The following is a 14,499-nucleotide window of genomic DNA, read 5'->3' as shown; positions in this document are numbered from 1 at the left end:
GTTTCTTAAAGGTGTACGAGAAGTCTTCCTATCAAACCACCAAGTGGGTGCGTTACATGACCCGTTCTGGAGATTATCAGATTCGTCTGTAAGATTGCTTTTCTATATATTGCGAAGCAATGTTTGTTTCTAAATGAAACAGGTTCTATTCCAGTTATTCACAGAATGGTATTGAATGATCCTTTCAATAACTGTATAGTCTTTAACCCTCCATACGAATTATGGAGACTTAAAGATTGAACTGTTTTGTGAGTTAATTCCAAAGAATACGAAAGTCTACTTGCGTCAGGTTTTTACCTTGTAGAACTTCTTAGCATTGTGCGCAAGCGGATATTATGATAATACAAAGTTTCACAGGTATGCCTTGGTATTCTCTTGTTTACTTCCAGAAATGTAAAAGGTGTATTCATACAAGGTGGTGATCCAACAGGTAGGCTATTCTCTGTTCGGTTGATCACAAGGAAAAGGGAAGGGAGGAGAAAGTATCACCGGAGAGCCTATTGAAGATGAATTTAATCCAAATATCAAAGTAATTGATGGAATTACGGTTGATGCATAGTTCGATCGGCGTGGCATTGTCGCTATGGCAAAACGACAACCCAATACAAATAAGAGTCAGTTTTACATCATCTATGACAAACAAAGCCAGTTAGATATGGTTGATACTGTGATCGGAAAGGTAATTTATGGGATGGATACTCTAAGGGCAATGGAAGATGTTCCTGTGAATGAAAAGTATCGGCCAACGAAGGATATTGTCATCAAGAGTGTAACGATTCATGCAAATCCATTCGCCATTTTATGTGTTTGTTGATAGTTAATGGAAGCTTTGAGGTCAATAGGAAGATTCTATCATCCAAGTGTGGGAATCTTTAATAATCATAACTCCTAACAACTGAACATTCCAGTACCACCATATCAAATTCGTAAGTAGAATGGAGAAGAAGATAATTGGAATTGACTGTGATGAGGTGTTGTGTCTTTTGATGAATGATTTTATCGAATTCATGAATCAAAAGATGGATCTGGGTATGAAGTATGAGGATCTGAAGGAATATGACCTCATCAAGTATTTCCATATGGACCAGCCGAAGGTTTGGTTCTTGATTTCTTATCATCTCCTAGTATTATCAGGCCTTCGAAGAGTACTGTAAAGAGCGTCCCAAATATGTAGGATTTCTATCACTTTTGTCAATATAGTTGCCTCTCGTCCCTGGTACTCGAGAGGGGCTTATGGAACTGAGCAAAAAGTATCGTCTTATTATCATCACGGGCCGTGTTGAGGTATGTGCCTAATATTGACTGAACTCTAGGAATTGTGGAAGGATGCAACTGAATATTGGATCAATCACAATCTAAATGGTATTCCTATTGAGAAGTTTATTTATGCAAATGATCGATACAATGATAATCGTAGTGATCGACCTGTGAAGAGTCTCATTTGCGAAGAGGAACATATATCGATCTTCATTGACGATCGTGAGAAGTATGTTCTCGAAGTGAGTAGCATCGGAGAGTTGTGATGTCTAGTGTGTTGATGCTTGTGAACAGTGTATTTTATTTGGTGATTATCCTTGGACATACAAAGGAATCAGCGACAAGCGTGTTACTTACTGCAAGAATTGGATGGAAGTCATACAGCATTTGATGTATCATTGTTTTTTGAATTACAGAAGATCCATTATAGCTCCATATTCTGTTGCTTATGTTATTATTATGAGTTCTTAAATAAAGTGGAAACTAGGAAATCCCCGCGATGAATAACATCATTAAGCTTAGTTAACTAACGAATTGCAGGGCACATGAATGAAGACCCGCAATACTTCAACATTGCTTTAGCAAATGATTTCAACGGTACTTTAGAATCTAATAACCACTACAACGCTGAAGCTACTAATGAGTCTTAACTGTTTGTATCTGTAATGCCTAGGCTTAAAAAAGATCAGTATAGAGAGAATTTTGAGTTGACTCTTGAAATTGATGTATCCTCGGGTGTAGCTGAAACAGTCCAGGAGCAAAATAATGGATGGTATGTTCCTACAGTTGTATTCATACCAATGTCGGATGTGATCTATAATGATGTTTTGTCGTCGTACAGAGCTTCGTTATTAGATATGTGGAAGAATGGCCACCTGACAGAGGAAACTGTGCTAGCTTTTGTCCAAAGGGAGATTCCTCATTGGCTTAATAGTTTTCGTAATAAAACCTTTTGCAGTAACTTTATTTGCTATGTTAAGACTATCTTTGAATCTAGTATGAATAATGGAAATGATTTGAGGCCCAATTTGTAATAAACAAGGAATATACTCATTTTTGTGTAGCCTATTCTTAAGACTAAACTTATACTACGTACATGTTTGTTGAATACTTTCAATGGAATCCACTAACATCATGATCTGATCATGAAGTGTTACGAATCCCTCCGAAGTTTCTTGCATCCAAGGCTCTCCATCTGCTTCAATTGGACATGGTTCTGAAAGTCGCCAATGAACCGACTTTCCTTTCGCTATCACCACACCTTTTGAAAGACCAAACTTGGCTTTGAGAACATGAGGAATCGTTGAAAATCCAACCACCTCAATTTCTCCATCATTACACTGAGAGTACGCAAACTCTGTTCCTAGCGGTGTTCCTCCACCACAGAAGAATGGAATATTCAATAAAACGATACATTGATATGGAGAAGTGTCATATTCCTTCCCATCCACTTCTAAGTGTAAATTGGTCAGTTTCACAACTGTTGGCGCATACAACTCCTTTACAATATTCACAACATACCACACAATATTCAGCGGCTGGTACAAAAACAACCAAGGACAGGCCTTACGCATCTCATTAAATCGGAGAGCTACAGCAGCATCTACGCCGAATCCCAAGTAGTTTGTGAAAACAATAGGTTTTGATGCAGAAGCAGCTTTGAAGTTCCATCTGTCCAGGGAGTATTCTACAGAAAATAACTATCTTTATACATACGAGGTGCCTTCTGACACCAATCACATATCTGATCAAGACTAAAATGCTATAGAATAAGTATGGATAAACATAGCTACAGAGAGCTTGGATATACAGAATGACTTGGCAAGATCGTTTCCCGTACCTAGAGGAACAAGACAGATAGGAGGAATATAATTCCATCCGGCCTCCTCGAGAGTTCGAAGTACCCAACCAACTGTTCCGTATTATTAAGAAACCTAGATCGAATCACACACAAGGATATGTCTCCTCCACATATAACGATACGCATCTGGGAAGAGGGAATAATGAATTTCAATGTAGAAGGAAGAAAAGAATCACTCATACAGAATGTGAGGACCTGGTCATGATGTTTTTTCACTCTGCTGAGAATACGACTACCATTAAAACTTCCCGATTTAGGGTTATAGAATAAAAGAATGATTCCATTTTGCGGACAGTCGTCTTCTCGTTCCATTACCGATATATTTTTCTTCGAAACAAGAGATATATCATAATAGTAACAGTTCCAAAACATATAGGACAGCAACATCACACCGGCAGTCACAATAACAACTAGAAAGATAGGTTGATTGCCAGGAATCAATAAATCGAAAGATGACTTTACATCGAACCAATGCATCTGTACGGAGGAAATACTTAACAAACACACTCATAACATCAGCAGAATGCAAAATACGACAGTGGATTAATCACTATCCTCATACCTCTTGCTCTTCTTCTTACGCGGTCTTTCTTCTTCTTCCTCTTCATATCTTTTGCTCTTCTTCTTGCGCGGTCTCTCTTCTTCTTCCTCTTCCTCCTCATATCGCTTTGATTTCTTCTTCCTGGGTCTCTCTTCCTCATCCTCATAAGTACGACTCTTTCTCTTTGGTCTCTCGTCTTCTTCCTCTTCATAACCATGGTTCCGTCTCTTCGGTTTCTCCTCCTCACGCTGGCTTCGCTTTGTATGTGTGCCAACACGGTTATTTTGACGCATACGATCATGACCCAACTTCTTCGTATTACCTGACTTTCTGCGGCGCAGGAAATAGAAAACTGCCACAAGAATGAACAGTACTACCAGAATCACAATCAGAATGACCAAGGTTGATGCGAGACTGTTGAACAGTGAATATTTCGTCACATTGAAAGATGAATCAACAACTGTAGGCACAGCCATTCCTAATGCTGCCACGCCACTAGTACGCAGAGCAGTCGTCAGCGTAGTAGAAGCAAAAGTACGAATTGCGGCTATCAGTGTCTCGCTGTTGTCAGCACCGGTAGCAATACGCACTTTGAGAGACATGCCTGTAGCCAACACGCTGAAAGAACCTTCACCATACGATTCGATCATAATATCACCTTGTGTAACACCCTGGGCTGCTAATCCAGTTGCCAGGACACGACGCACGGCTGCATAGGCATAAGGAGTCCAGGAAGATGAAGCCACATCTGCCAACTGCAGAGTGAAACGGACGTATGCCTGACCCTCACCAGGTTTCTGATCCTCTGGCTTGGAAACACAGCCCGAAGTATCAGCCTGCTTCCACTCAGGAGATTCGTCATCAGGATTACCACACACACGTACCTGAATACCCTGAGCTCCATTACACCAGATGTAAGCCTCTTCACCACGCTCCGTCTCTTGCCACATACCTGAAGCTCTGCAGGAAGCCACAGTCACAATGATCTGAAGAACCACATCGGTCTTACTATCGGCGTTGCTGGCTGTTACGGTGTAGGCCTGATTCGATGCAGGACCCAGAGGAGTACCAGAGATAGCACCTGAACTGCTGTGGAATGCAAGACCACTTGGTAACGTAGGCTGGATAGTGATGGATGTGATCTGGTTGCCAATGGTTGGCGTCACAGTTTGAATGGGTTCATCCTTACGTGCTGTGATCGTGGTATCACGATAAACCAGAATAGGAGCCTTGTATTTGCATGAAGAGACAGGATCAGCCCAAGATACACCAGTTGAAGTAGAGAGACACTGACGAGTCTGGGATCCTTCCATTAACGAAGTGTTCTCACATTCACGCAATGCTGTCTCTCCAGCAGCAGTTTCAGGCCAGATACCCTGAGCAGGACATGAGTATACCTGAACAGAGAATGACAGAGTTACCTGAGTCATCTTGTGAGCGTTACTGGCTGAGACAGTAACTGAAGTCAAGGAGGTTACCTGATTGGGAGTTCCAGAAATCACTCCATTCGATGAAGAGAATGAAAGCCCTGAGGGCAATGTTCCAGCAAACGTCCACGAAGTAATCAAGAACTGTGTGGTTGGTGTAATAGTTGTCATCTGATTGAGTTGCAAAGCGTATGTGGATGATGGATACGTAACAATAGGACGAATATATTGACAATTCTGGACAGCTGTCTGCCAGACAGGAGGATTGTCAGCAGAACAAGTACGGTACCATTCTCCTTCCATGTTCTCAGGACATGATCGATAAGCGACATCACCAGAATCTGTAGCAGGCCAATTATCATCCATAGGACATGTCAGAGCAGTAATAGTAATCGTCAGAGTGACATTAGCCTGACCATTGTTGTTACGAATAACAATTGTAAAGACAGTAGCAGAGATCTTCTGTGTTGGCTTACCTGTGATAGAAGCAGTGAGTGGATTGAAATAAAGACCTGAAGGAAGCGTAGGACTAATAGTTCGTGAAGTAATCTGAGCTCCTGATACAATAGGAACAATTGGAGTGATCTGCTGATTCTTCACAAACTCAAATGTGTCGTTTACAAGAGTGATTGTTGGAATCTGCAACACACAATTGTCAATCACAGGTCCCCATACAGCAGGAGAACCAGGAAGACAAGTACGAGTAATATTACCCTCGTAATCAACCAGATTTGGACAATTCTTCACAGCTGTCGTATTCACAAGGGTATTTTCCCATCCATCCAATAGATCCTGGTAACAATGGACAGTTTCATTTGTTGTCAGAATAGTCAATAATTGATTCAAACCACCAGCCAGATTTGCAGCTGTGACAGTATACAAATTACTAGCTGTCACCTCTGTGGGTACTCCCAGGATATGACCATTGTTCTCGTTGAGAGTCAGACCAGTGGGCAGAGAAGGAGTCACAGAGAAAGTACAGTCAGCACAAACAATCGTAGGGGTAATTTCTGGATCCACAGACTCTCCAACAACCAATTCGTATGCCTCTTGAGGATATGAGAATGATGAAGGAGCAGAAACAGTACAATAGGATTCAATTCCCTGGAATACACCATTCTGACACAAACGGCGACGATAACCACTGTATCGCTGATCACAAGAAGCATACGCATAAGTACCACTCATCGCACTAGGGAATCCATCCGAGGCTATACACATGGATGAATACTGGACCTCCGACACACCAAATGTAAGTTGATTCAGACGCAAACCAAGAACAGGACATGTCGAATCTGTTGTAGTGGCAGTCTGACAATGAGTGACCTCCAGCTTGAACATTGCATAGTTATTATCGTTGTAGAACGATGAAGTGATTGTAGTGAGTTGATTTGTGAACACTTGATTGTTCTTCACATCCAGAAGTGTCCATGTCTCACTATCACGTGATCCATACAACATCCATGAGGAAGGAAGCATATGAACACAGTAGTCACCAGCTGTTATCTTGTAAGTATTGATATAGTGTTGGAATGCTCCAGTATAGGACCAGATCAAAGAGGTTCCTTCACACACACCCGTATGCTCGAAGTACGTGTTAGGATTCTCATCAACTCCCTTCGAAGCCTCATGACCACTCGTGCCTTCTATACTACTGCTGGCACTACCTTCTACCATACGAGGTTGATTGTTCTTTAGAAGGAGGAATTTCAATTGGAACAGATTCGTAGCTGGAATGGCACTACCTCGATGAATCTCGACAGCTAACACGTTATTCGTTTGTAATAGGTTGTTGTTCTGATTGCTGTTCTTACGTGTCTGAGCAACAGCGTACTGAGCAGAAGCATACGTGGTGTTTGTGACAGTTCCCACGGGAATATTACTGTACATAAGCGTGTAACCATTGAGTGTCACGATTACACCTGCCTGTTGTCGTAGCTGCGTCTCCACAGCAACATACTGATTGGGATTGTCCAAAGTGAAGGTGGTTGTGTAGTACTGAGCAATAGTGTCAGTAGCAGGCAACTCACTTGTCTTGGCTACAGACCATGTGTCGGTACCATTGTTGTTCTGCCAATTCTCCTGAGGCTGCAAACCATATTGATAACGCCAGCTTGTAGAAGCATCCAGTGTATAGAATGGGAAGAACTCGTGGGATGTGACAGTATCACTGCTAACAGACATACGGAATAGTTCACGATTATCCTCCAGTAATACTGCAACATACCGATCTCCATATCCATATCCCTTGTTCTGTTTTAGTGTGATGGTATAGGGTTTAGGCTCTGAACAGATGGTTACATAATGAGTATTGTAATTAGTGAAGGAAGAGAAAGCTGTGACAGTAGTACTTCCAGAGACAACCTCCAACTGCATATTCTCTCCAAACATACCCACGTTGGGAATATAGACGTGGAATGGAGCAGAAGGAGCAGCACACTCAGTTACTGTCAGACTTATTGTAGTCGAACGAGAAGTACCACGTTGATTGATACACGTTACTGTGTACGTGGTCATTGCCACTGCAGCCACTGGAGTACCCGAGATTACACCTGTGGTTGCATCTATTGAGATTCCCGTGGGAAGATCTGGAGATACACGACACTGGGAGAAATTAGGCAACATAGGCTGCAAGGAAGTCATTGGCACACCAAAGTAGCAGGTGAGTGAAGTAGGTGTGTACACCAGATCAGCGTCAGCAATTGACTGAATATAGACAGTGTAGAGAGTGAGTTCACCCAGACTATACATGTTATCTGGAACCTGACCTGAGTTCTCCTCAAGCATCAGTCGATAGTAACGATAAGCTTGAGTTAGAGCAGGAATGTAGTAACATCCCGGTTGGCCACGCATTGTCCATTTCACGTATTCTATAGAATGAAGCAGTGTCCATTCAGAGGCATCTTCACCTCCTGTATTTGAGGCGTACATTGACCATTTGATTGGATCATAACGAGCAGCAGCATCATTTGTCACCAGACAGTAAACATTAATCAACTCAGCAGCATCATCTTCAAAATGGAAACCCCAATACACTGTGGAATTCTCTTCCAAGGCACGAGGAGTGACCACTCGAGTACTATAATCATCATCAAATAGATTACTAGCGGGATAACCAGTACGAACACTTGAAGCATCCGCCACTATACCATGTGTACGTGGGATCTTCGCAGTGGATGTACTGATATGCAAACGAGCCTTCAGATCAATCGTGATATTACGATTCGCAGGAGTGTTCACAATAGCAAAGGCCAAATGGTTTGAACCTGAGTTCCAGTCAGAACGAAGACCAGTCACATGATGCCAGTAAGGAATCACAGCTCCTCCTGTGATCGTACTATTAGAAGTCACAGGATTATCCTCGACATTCACACGATAGACTTCCTTGTTGTTAATGTACACAACCACACCAGCACGGCAGTAGAATGACAGCTCGTAAGAATGAGCATCTGTAGGCATACCGTTGACTGTTACCTCTTGACGAATGAACCACACAGGACGATCCACAGCAGGTCCCTTTCCATCGACCAAACGATAGGACTGCCAATCAGCTGAAGTTGAACCTCCAGTCATCCAGTTCGATTCGGGCTCGCCTTCACCTGTAAACACGTACCAATCTCGAGTGTTATCAGGAAGAATGAATGAAGCAGAGAAGGGAACCAATTCCGTAGGAAGATCACGGAGAGTCTTGCGTCCAATGAAAACACGTTCATCATTTACATCAAATAGATAGATTTCCACAGCAGAGCCACTAGTCCAACCATATCCATAAAGCTTCTTCAGTTGCAATTCATAATTTCCCTTCTGAATGCAGTATCGGTGAATATCAGTTGATACGCTGTCACTACCCACAAAACTATCAACTTGGACTCCTGATTGAATGAGAATCACTTGATCTGTGCCTGATCCAGCAACATTATACTTCCAGAGTTCCATCAGAATATGAGTGTCTCGGTTACAGTCTGTTGATTACATGACAACATGAATCCTACCTTCAATTGTCAAAGTGAATGTAGTAGTCTCAGGTACTTCAGTGAGTGAGTAAGTAGCATTCACAGAATATACTGTGGAATTCACCACATCCTTCGTAATGGAACCAGTGATTGTACCGCTTCGGTTGTTAAAGGTAAGACCCTCAGGGAGATCAGGAATGATCGAGAAGGAATGATACCCAGGATAGACAGGCTTCAACTCCAAACTCTCATCAACTCCAACATAATACGTCTTCAAAGTACCATAGGTCAGTGAGACAGGATCTGTCGTGGTTTCTGTCACTGGGAAAATTGTCACATCACCGATCTGAATCACATCAGCATCATCATCCAGACGAGCCACTATTCATCACCTTCCTTATCAGCATCCTACCAATCTCCAAACGGAACATCTTAAATGAGTTTCTGTTTCCAGTTAGAGGGAAGACACGACGTTGTTGGCGTGCAGTAAACATCTCATTCGTACGATAATCCAGCAACACCCATGTTGTACCATCATTACTACCACTGAAACTCCATTCACGAGGATCAGCAGCAGTATTAGAACCAGCAGATTGGATCGAGTAATTATTAACCCAATCACGACGATCATTGTTCAATGTGAAGGTTAGAATGAGAGATTGAGTGGAAGGTACAGAAGCAGTCAGATATGTAGAAGAGAGCCCATCATGAACATAGACCAACTGATCACTAGTGATCGTTTCAATATTGCTTGTCACTGTGACATCAACCATTCGATTCATTTCTTCTGTGATTCAAGGGCACATGATACGACCTACCCTGAGCAATAGGAATGACAATAGCTTGGAAGTCTTCTGCTCCTCCTGTAGTTGCACCAGGATGCACTTCCACAGCAACGAGAAGAGATGAACCTTTCAAATACGAACTTCCGATCAAGGTTACACGCTTCCAGACAGGTACTTGGAGTGTCTCGATACATTGAGTATTGTGATTCACACCTGCTCTAATGATTAGTCATGAGAGTCAACTCTTACGTAGGAAGATTGAAACGATTCACTTCAACTCCATTGACATACAGAATAAAACCCTCATGTGTGTAAACATCCACCTCAAGAATTGGTTGCGACTGGAAGGCAGTTGAGATCGTCACAGACTGGACGAAATAACGAGTACTTGAGACAGCGGGAAAACTTCCAGTATTGTAGGATGACCAAGCAGGAAGACTCTGAGTCCAGCCCGGATTCTGAGGATCAACATTGGTATATCTCCACAGAGAAGCAGCAGGGATCATATATCTCACTACACATCACTGTTCCAATTTGCTTTTACGATACAGTGTAAGCTCCTTACGAGGAAGACCAGAAAGGGTTCCACGTAGGTACTCCACTCCCTGGACAAGGACGTAGAAATAAGATGACTCAGCCCATCCAGAAGCCACTCTACGATAAAACCACAACAAGTAGAGAATACGAGGATGTCAACGTAAAAACATACGTATTTTCCGCCCAACAGAAGGAGGAGACCACTTCCTGGTAGGTACGACCCGATCCATCAGCAGTGTGAACCTTTTGGCCCACAACAGAGTTCTCCATCCAAATTTCCAATTTTTCGTTTTCAGCATTCGCGCCATACACTCGGTGGAGCTCTATGGCATACTGATTGCTGGAACAACTGATAGCCGTACCTAAACGTTATGCAATGACCCCAAGATAGAACCAATCGATGCAGCTATTAATAGAGCAATGACAAAACGATTCGACATTTATTCGCTCAGTATTCTAGCAAAGATAGAAAAAGCGAAATGTTTTACTATTCCGCTAGATTATGCCAATTCCCGTGGAACAAGAAATGGAACATGGTTCTCTTATTGTATCGTAAATAAACAAGAATTCTATCATCTCAACATTCACAGCTGAAGAAATTGTCCTTCTTCTTCTTTTGATAACTTCCTAAACAAACGTTCTGAACTACATTTCATTACACCCACCGGGTCAGAGAGACGAGACAATGGAACCAAGGACTCATCTGAATGCATCTGAAGGATAGAAAGGGCCTTGCTGGAATCTATGAATAGAAGGAAGAGAATAGAACTACAGGAAGGAATGATTGGCTGCAACAAGATGGAGCAAACACGTAACGAATTCCATACTTCGTTCCTAACTCACAATCCAGATACACGACCTACAAAATCGCTGTAAGAGGTTGCAATTCAGATTCATTTCCCTGCTTCATAGCCTTAGCCATTGTCCATGGATGCGAATCATTAAAGAACTGATTCATCTTAAAGTGAAAGAGTAGGAGAATGCTTACCTGACGAAGTTCTTTCATTATCAATTCAAATCCTTCCGAGAAAGAGCAGGCATCATACTCCTTTGTAACCGCTTTAACAAGACTATCCAAACGACTATTCGAACCCAATTCAACGGGTTGGAATAACGAATTGTCCACAACAGGTCCAGCAATATTCTTGCTTAATGAACGCGTAACCAAGTTTCCATAGATATCTGAAAATTCATTGGCTCGCCCCAACACACGCTCCAGAGAAAAATCACCATCTCGAATGAGTGTGTTTTCCGTTAAAAGGAAAGCGCGAAGCATTTCACCTGGAATCTATAGTTCAATGTCATTTCTTATTGCAACATATTCACGTATGGAACGAAGCGGGATAAAGTTCCCTTTACTCTTACTAATCTTCGTTCCGTTGATCGTCCAATGGTTGTGACATATCATTTTCGTTGGAAGAGGGAGATCTAAGAAACAACATAAATCTACACACTTACTCAATGCCATTAGCAAACAAGGATAATAATAACCATGGAATTTTAGAATATCCTTTCCAAAAACATGATTCACATGATGAAAGCACAATCCATGATTAGTAGTAACATAATTAGAAAGAGCGTCAATCCACACATAGATTCCATTTCCATCTACATGAAAGGATTATGAGAGAGATACCTCCTATCGGAATGGCCCAAGGAACACGGGATAAAGGACGACTCACACTCAAATCTGGTGAACTCTCTTCAATTATACGAATAACATCATTTTGAAAATAGGAAGGCGTAATCTACAATACAGAGTCGAAGGAACAACTACCCATTGTGGGTTGGTACGAAGGAATTCGAGTAATCGGGATTTGTATTTCTGGAGGCGAAACATCCAGTTCCTTTCCTCAACGAGTTCGGCGACATTCCCATTCTCTTTGCAGAACTATAAGTGAAACCAGGAATCTTGACCTACAAAGGATCCATTACGTTCATAAACTTGAGAAGGAGTGAGGAAGGCTTCATCCGATCGACAATAGTATCCTCGGTAAGTATCTTCATAGAGATCGCCGTTGTCCATCAAACATTTCCATACCTCTTTTACAGTTGAAATGTGGTCCTCATCTGTAGTTCGAATAAATCGGTCGATATTCAGAGAATAGTGACTTAACTCTTCCTTGAATTTGATAGCGATATTGTCGCAATACGCTTGAACTGCAACATGCTGTTTATCAGCCTCTTTCTGTACCTTTTGACCATGCTCATCGGTTCCAGTTGTCAGATACGAAGAATATCCCTTAACATTCTCCCAACGAGCAATGGCATCAGCAAACGTTGTGCTATAACTATGAATCACTTTCCATTAATCAGTAATACATGTGACCAATATGAGGTTCTCCATTCACGTAATAGATTGGAGTACATACTTTGGTATCAATTGTTTTTACCATCGGATCAGTTGACTGACGCTATATATCACTTATTCAAACAAAAGAAACGAAACAAGACATCCATCGTAAGCCAGTCACAGATCGTACTGATCGTCTGATAGAAAGGGACAACATGAAATAGAAATCAGTTTCCCGATATTTGAACGAGGAACCAACAAACTATTGATTCTGTTTTCATCGTCCAAATTCAATGGAGGATGACTTATTTCAGGGCGACCTTCAAGAATATTTGGAGAATGGCGATCTGTATACGCGATGTAACTTTCAGTGGAGTTTGATTCAATCCATGGTTATGGGAAGTCATATCCTTCTTGAGATGCACTTTCCAGATGATAAAATCGCAAATGACTACATGTCTTCAGACTTGGCTCATCAGACAGCACGTATTCTGGAAAGAGCTGTAACTGCTGTGATCAAGGGTGCATTGATCAAATCCATTTGTTTTACAACTGCAACAACCATTGAAGAAGTGCAGAGAGTTACAGAGTAAGAATGATTTTTTATACTTATGGTAAAGCCAAATCAGTCATGGCAAGTGTTCAGTGCTGATTGCCTACAATCTCAGCGCGGCTTCTAGTCCAGTTCAGTCCTACTTCTACAATGTATATATAGAGTATATTTTTAACTGACAGAGTTTGCCCAGGGTCTCTCAAGAGCGCCTATTCTGTTGCATTGTTGCTGTTCGATATGCAGTGTATACCTATCCGTTTTGAAACGTTGAATTCTCTTACAACTAGATGTTCGGAAGGAATGACTGTACTGTCGTATCCATGTTGTGTGGATCCTCTTTACCTCAATCTCTTTCATATTAGTATTCCATTGACAATCACAGATGAGTCTATGTCAACGATTTGGGATCTTCTTGGGCTTGTAGAGATTCAAGCCAAGCTAACAGAAGATCTGAACAACGGCCTTTCATGTGACAAAGACGAAGAGGAACTGAAGCGGTATGCACTAGATTTGGATTCCATCGTAGAAACATGTATTTGCGGTTGAGTGTTGATGAGCTGAGAGAAATTAAGGTATACAACATTGAAGGAGATGAAGCCTAGATGAATGTTCCTAGGATCTATATGAGCTTGGACATAAGACAACGAATTGTAGAATTGATAGTGGCAATCCGTCAACATCCGATGGTTGTTTCCTTCTCACCTCGGAATTCGCTCAACTTCTTCATCACAACAGCATGTCTTTCTGCCTTGATCGATGGAAAGACATTTGTGTTACCTCGCCACATCGAGTAAGCATATTGAGAAATAATTACAGTGAGAACACTAATTCCGATAGTGGCAACCCAAGTGCGACTTCGCTATTTCGCGGATATCAAGATGGAAAGTCGTCAAACAATCTGTCGAAACATTCTTGATTCCTTTACTGCTGTAATCTGTTGTGTTTGATACAAACAGAATAAATAACTCAGAATAACCACAGTAAACACAACACAATCAAGACGCACATCAATGGACTAAAAGCGATCTATGTGGCTCAAAACTCATCCAAACACCTACAACGCGTTGGCTTTTCTGTTTGACCTCGAAAATGGGGATATAACGGTTCGGCTATATCTTCGTCCGTACTTCCACTGCCTGTAGAAGCAGTATCGGTTTTTGAAGCGACAGATGATGGTTCATCCATAGTCTGTTTCTTTTTCGAAGTAGCCCTTGACGATGGAGGGACACCTCCTCCAGTTTTCCGTTGTTTTCGCAAATAATTCTCCACTTTCTGACGGAAACGATGGGAGC

General features: G+C 41.8%; 6 protein-coding genes across 6 annotated transcripts; 3 read left to right on the top strand and 3 right to left on the bottom strand.

The window, feature by feature from the left end:
- Positions 1 to 133: 133 nt before the first annotated feature.
- JH06_3261 (peptidyl-prolyl cis-trans isomerase-like protein) lies at positions 134 to 559 on the top strand (the record flags this gene model as incomplete). Its single annotated transcript, XM_014671851.1, is given in 5 exon segments — positions 134 to 142; positions 200 to 289; positions 305 to 357; positions 390 to 430; positions 462 to 559. The coding sequence occupies 5 exon segments, from the start codon at positions 134 to 136 to the stop codon at positions 557 to 559; spliced, it is 291 nt and encodes a 96-aa protein (XP_014527337.1).
- Positions 560 to 935: 376 nt separating this feature from the next.
- On the top strand, positions 936 to 1,728 carry JH06_3260 (NLI interacting factor-like phosphatase; the record flags this gene model as incomplete). Its single annotated transcript, XM_014671850.1, has 6 exons — positions 936 to 1,094; positions 1,126 to 1,170; positions 1,228 to 1,284; positions 1,314 to 1,499; positions 1,531 to 1,649; positions 1,674 to 1,728. The coding sequence occupies 6 exons, from the start codon at positions 936 to 938 to the stop codon at positions 1,726 to 1,728; spliced, it is 621 nt and encodes a 206-aa protein (XP_014527336.1).
- Positions 1,729 to 2,345: 617 nt separating this feature from the next.
- JH06_3259 (diacylglycerol kinase) lies at positions 2,346 to 2,831 on the bottom strand (the record flags this gene model as incomplete). Its single annotated transcript, XM_014671849.1, has 1 exon — positions 2,346 to 2,831. One exon carries the CDS (start codon positions 2,829 to 2,831, stop codon positions 2,346 to 2,348), a length of 486 nt encoding a protein of 161 aa, XP_014527335.1.
- Positions 2,832 to 3,661: 830 nt separating this feature from the next.
- On the bottom strand, positions 3,662 to 10,801 carry JH06_3258 (hypothetical protein; the record flags this gene model as incomplete). Its single annotated transcript, XM_014671848.1, has 8 exons — positions 3,662 to 9,048; positions 9,079 to 9,420; positions 9,452 to 9,826; positions 9,858 to 10,042; positions 10,074 to 10,338; positions 10,369 to 10,478; positions 10,510 to 10,723; positions 10,756 to 10,801. 8 exons carry the CDS (start codon positions 10,799 to 10,801, stop codon positions 3,662 to 3,664), a joined length of 6,924 nt encoding a protein of 2,307 aa, XP_014527334.1.
- Positions 10,802 to 11,220: 419 nt separating this feature from the next.
- On the bottom strand, positions 11,221 to 12,871 carry JH06_3257 (methionine-tRNA ligase; the record flags this gene model as incomplete). Its single annotated transcript, XM_014671847.1, has 8 exons — positions 11,221 to 11,649; positions 11,680 to 11,807; positions 11,838 to 11,969; positions 11,998 to 12,109; positions 12,139 to 12,252; positions 12,283 to 12,652; positions 12,684 to 12,775; positions 12,806 to 12,871. 8 exons carry the CDS (start codon positions 12,869 to 12,871, stop codon positions 11,221 to 11,223), a joined length of 1,443 nt encoding a protein of 480 aa, XP_014527333.1.
- Positions 12,872 to 12,947: 76 nt separating this feature from the next.
- On the top strand, positions 12,948 to 14,001 carry JH06_3256 (hypothetical protein; the record flags this gene model as incomplete). Its single annotated transcript, XM_014671846.1, has 6 exons — positions 12,948 to 13,243; positions 13,275 to 13,370; positions 13,401 to 13,463; positions 13,495 to 13,704; positions 13,734 to 13,779; positions 13,810 to 14,001. The coding sequence occupies 6 exons, from the start codon at positions 12,948 to 12,950 to the stop codon at positions 13,999 to 14,001; spliced, it is 903 nt and encodes a 300-aa protein (XP_014527332.1).
- Between the last annotated feature and the right edge of the window lie 498 nt (positions 14,002 to 14,499).

Source organism: Blastocystis sp. subtype 4 (assembly GCF_000743755.1).
Source record: "Blastocystis sp. subtype 4 strain WR1 chromosome Unknown seqid_0130, whole genome shotgun sequence".
Classification (NCBI taxonomy): Eukaryota; class Bigyra; order Opalinata; family Blastocystidae; genus Blastocystis; species Blastocystis sp. subtype 4.
Note: the sequence above shows the minus strand (reverse complement) of the source record. Positions and strands in the feature narration are given on the sequence as shown.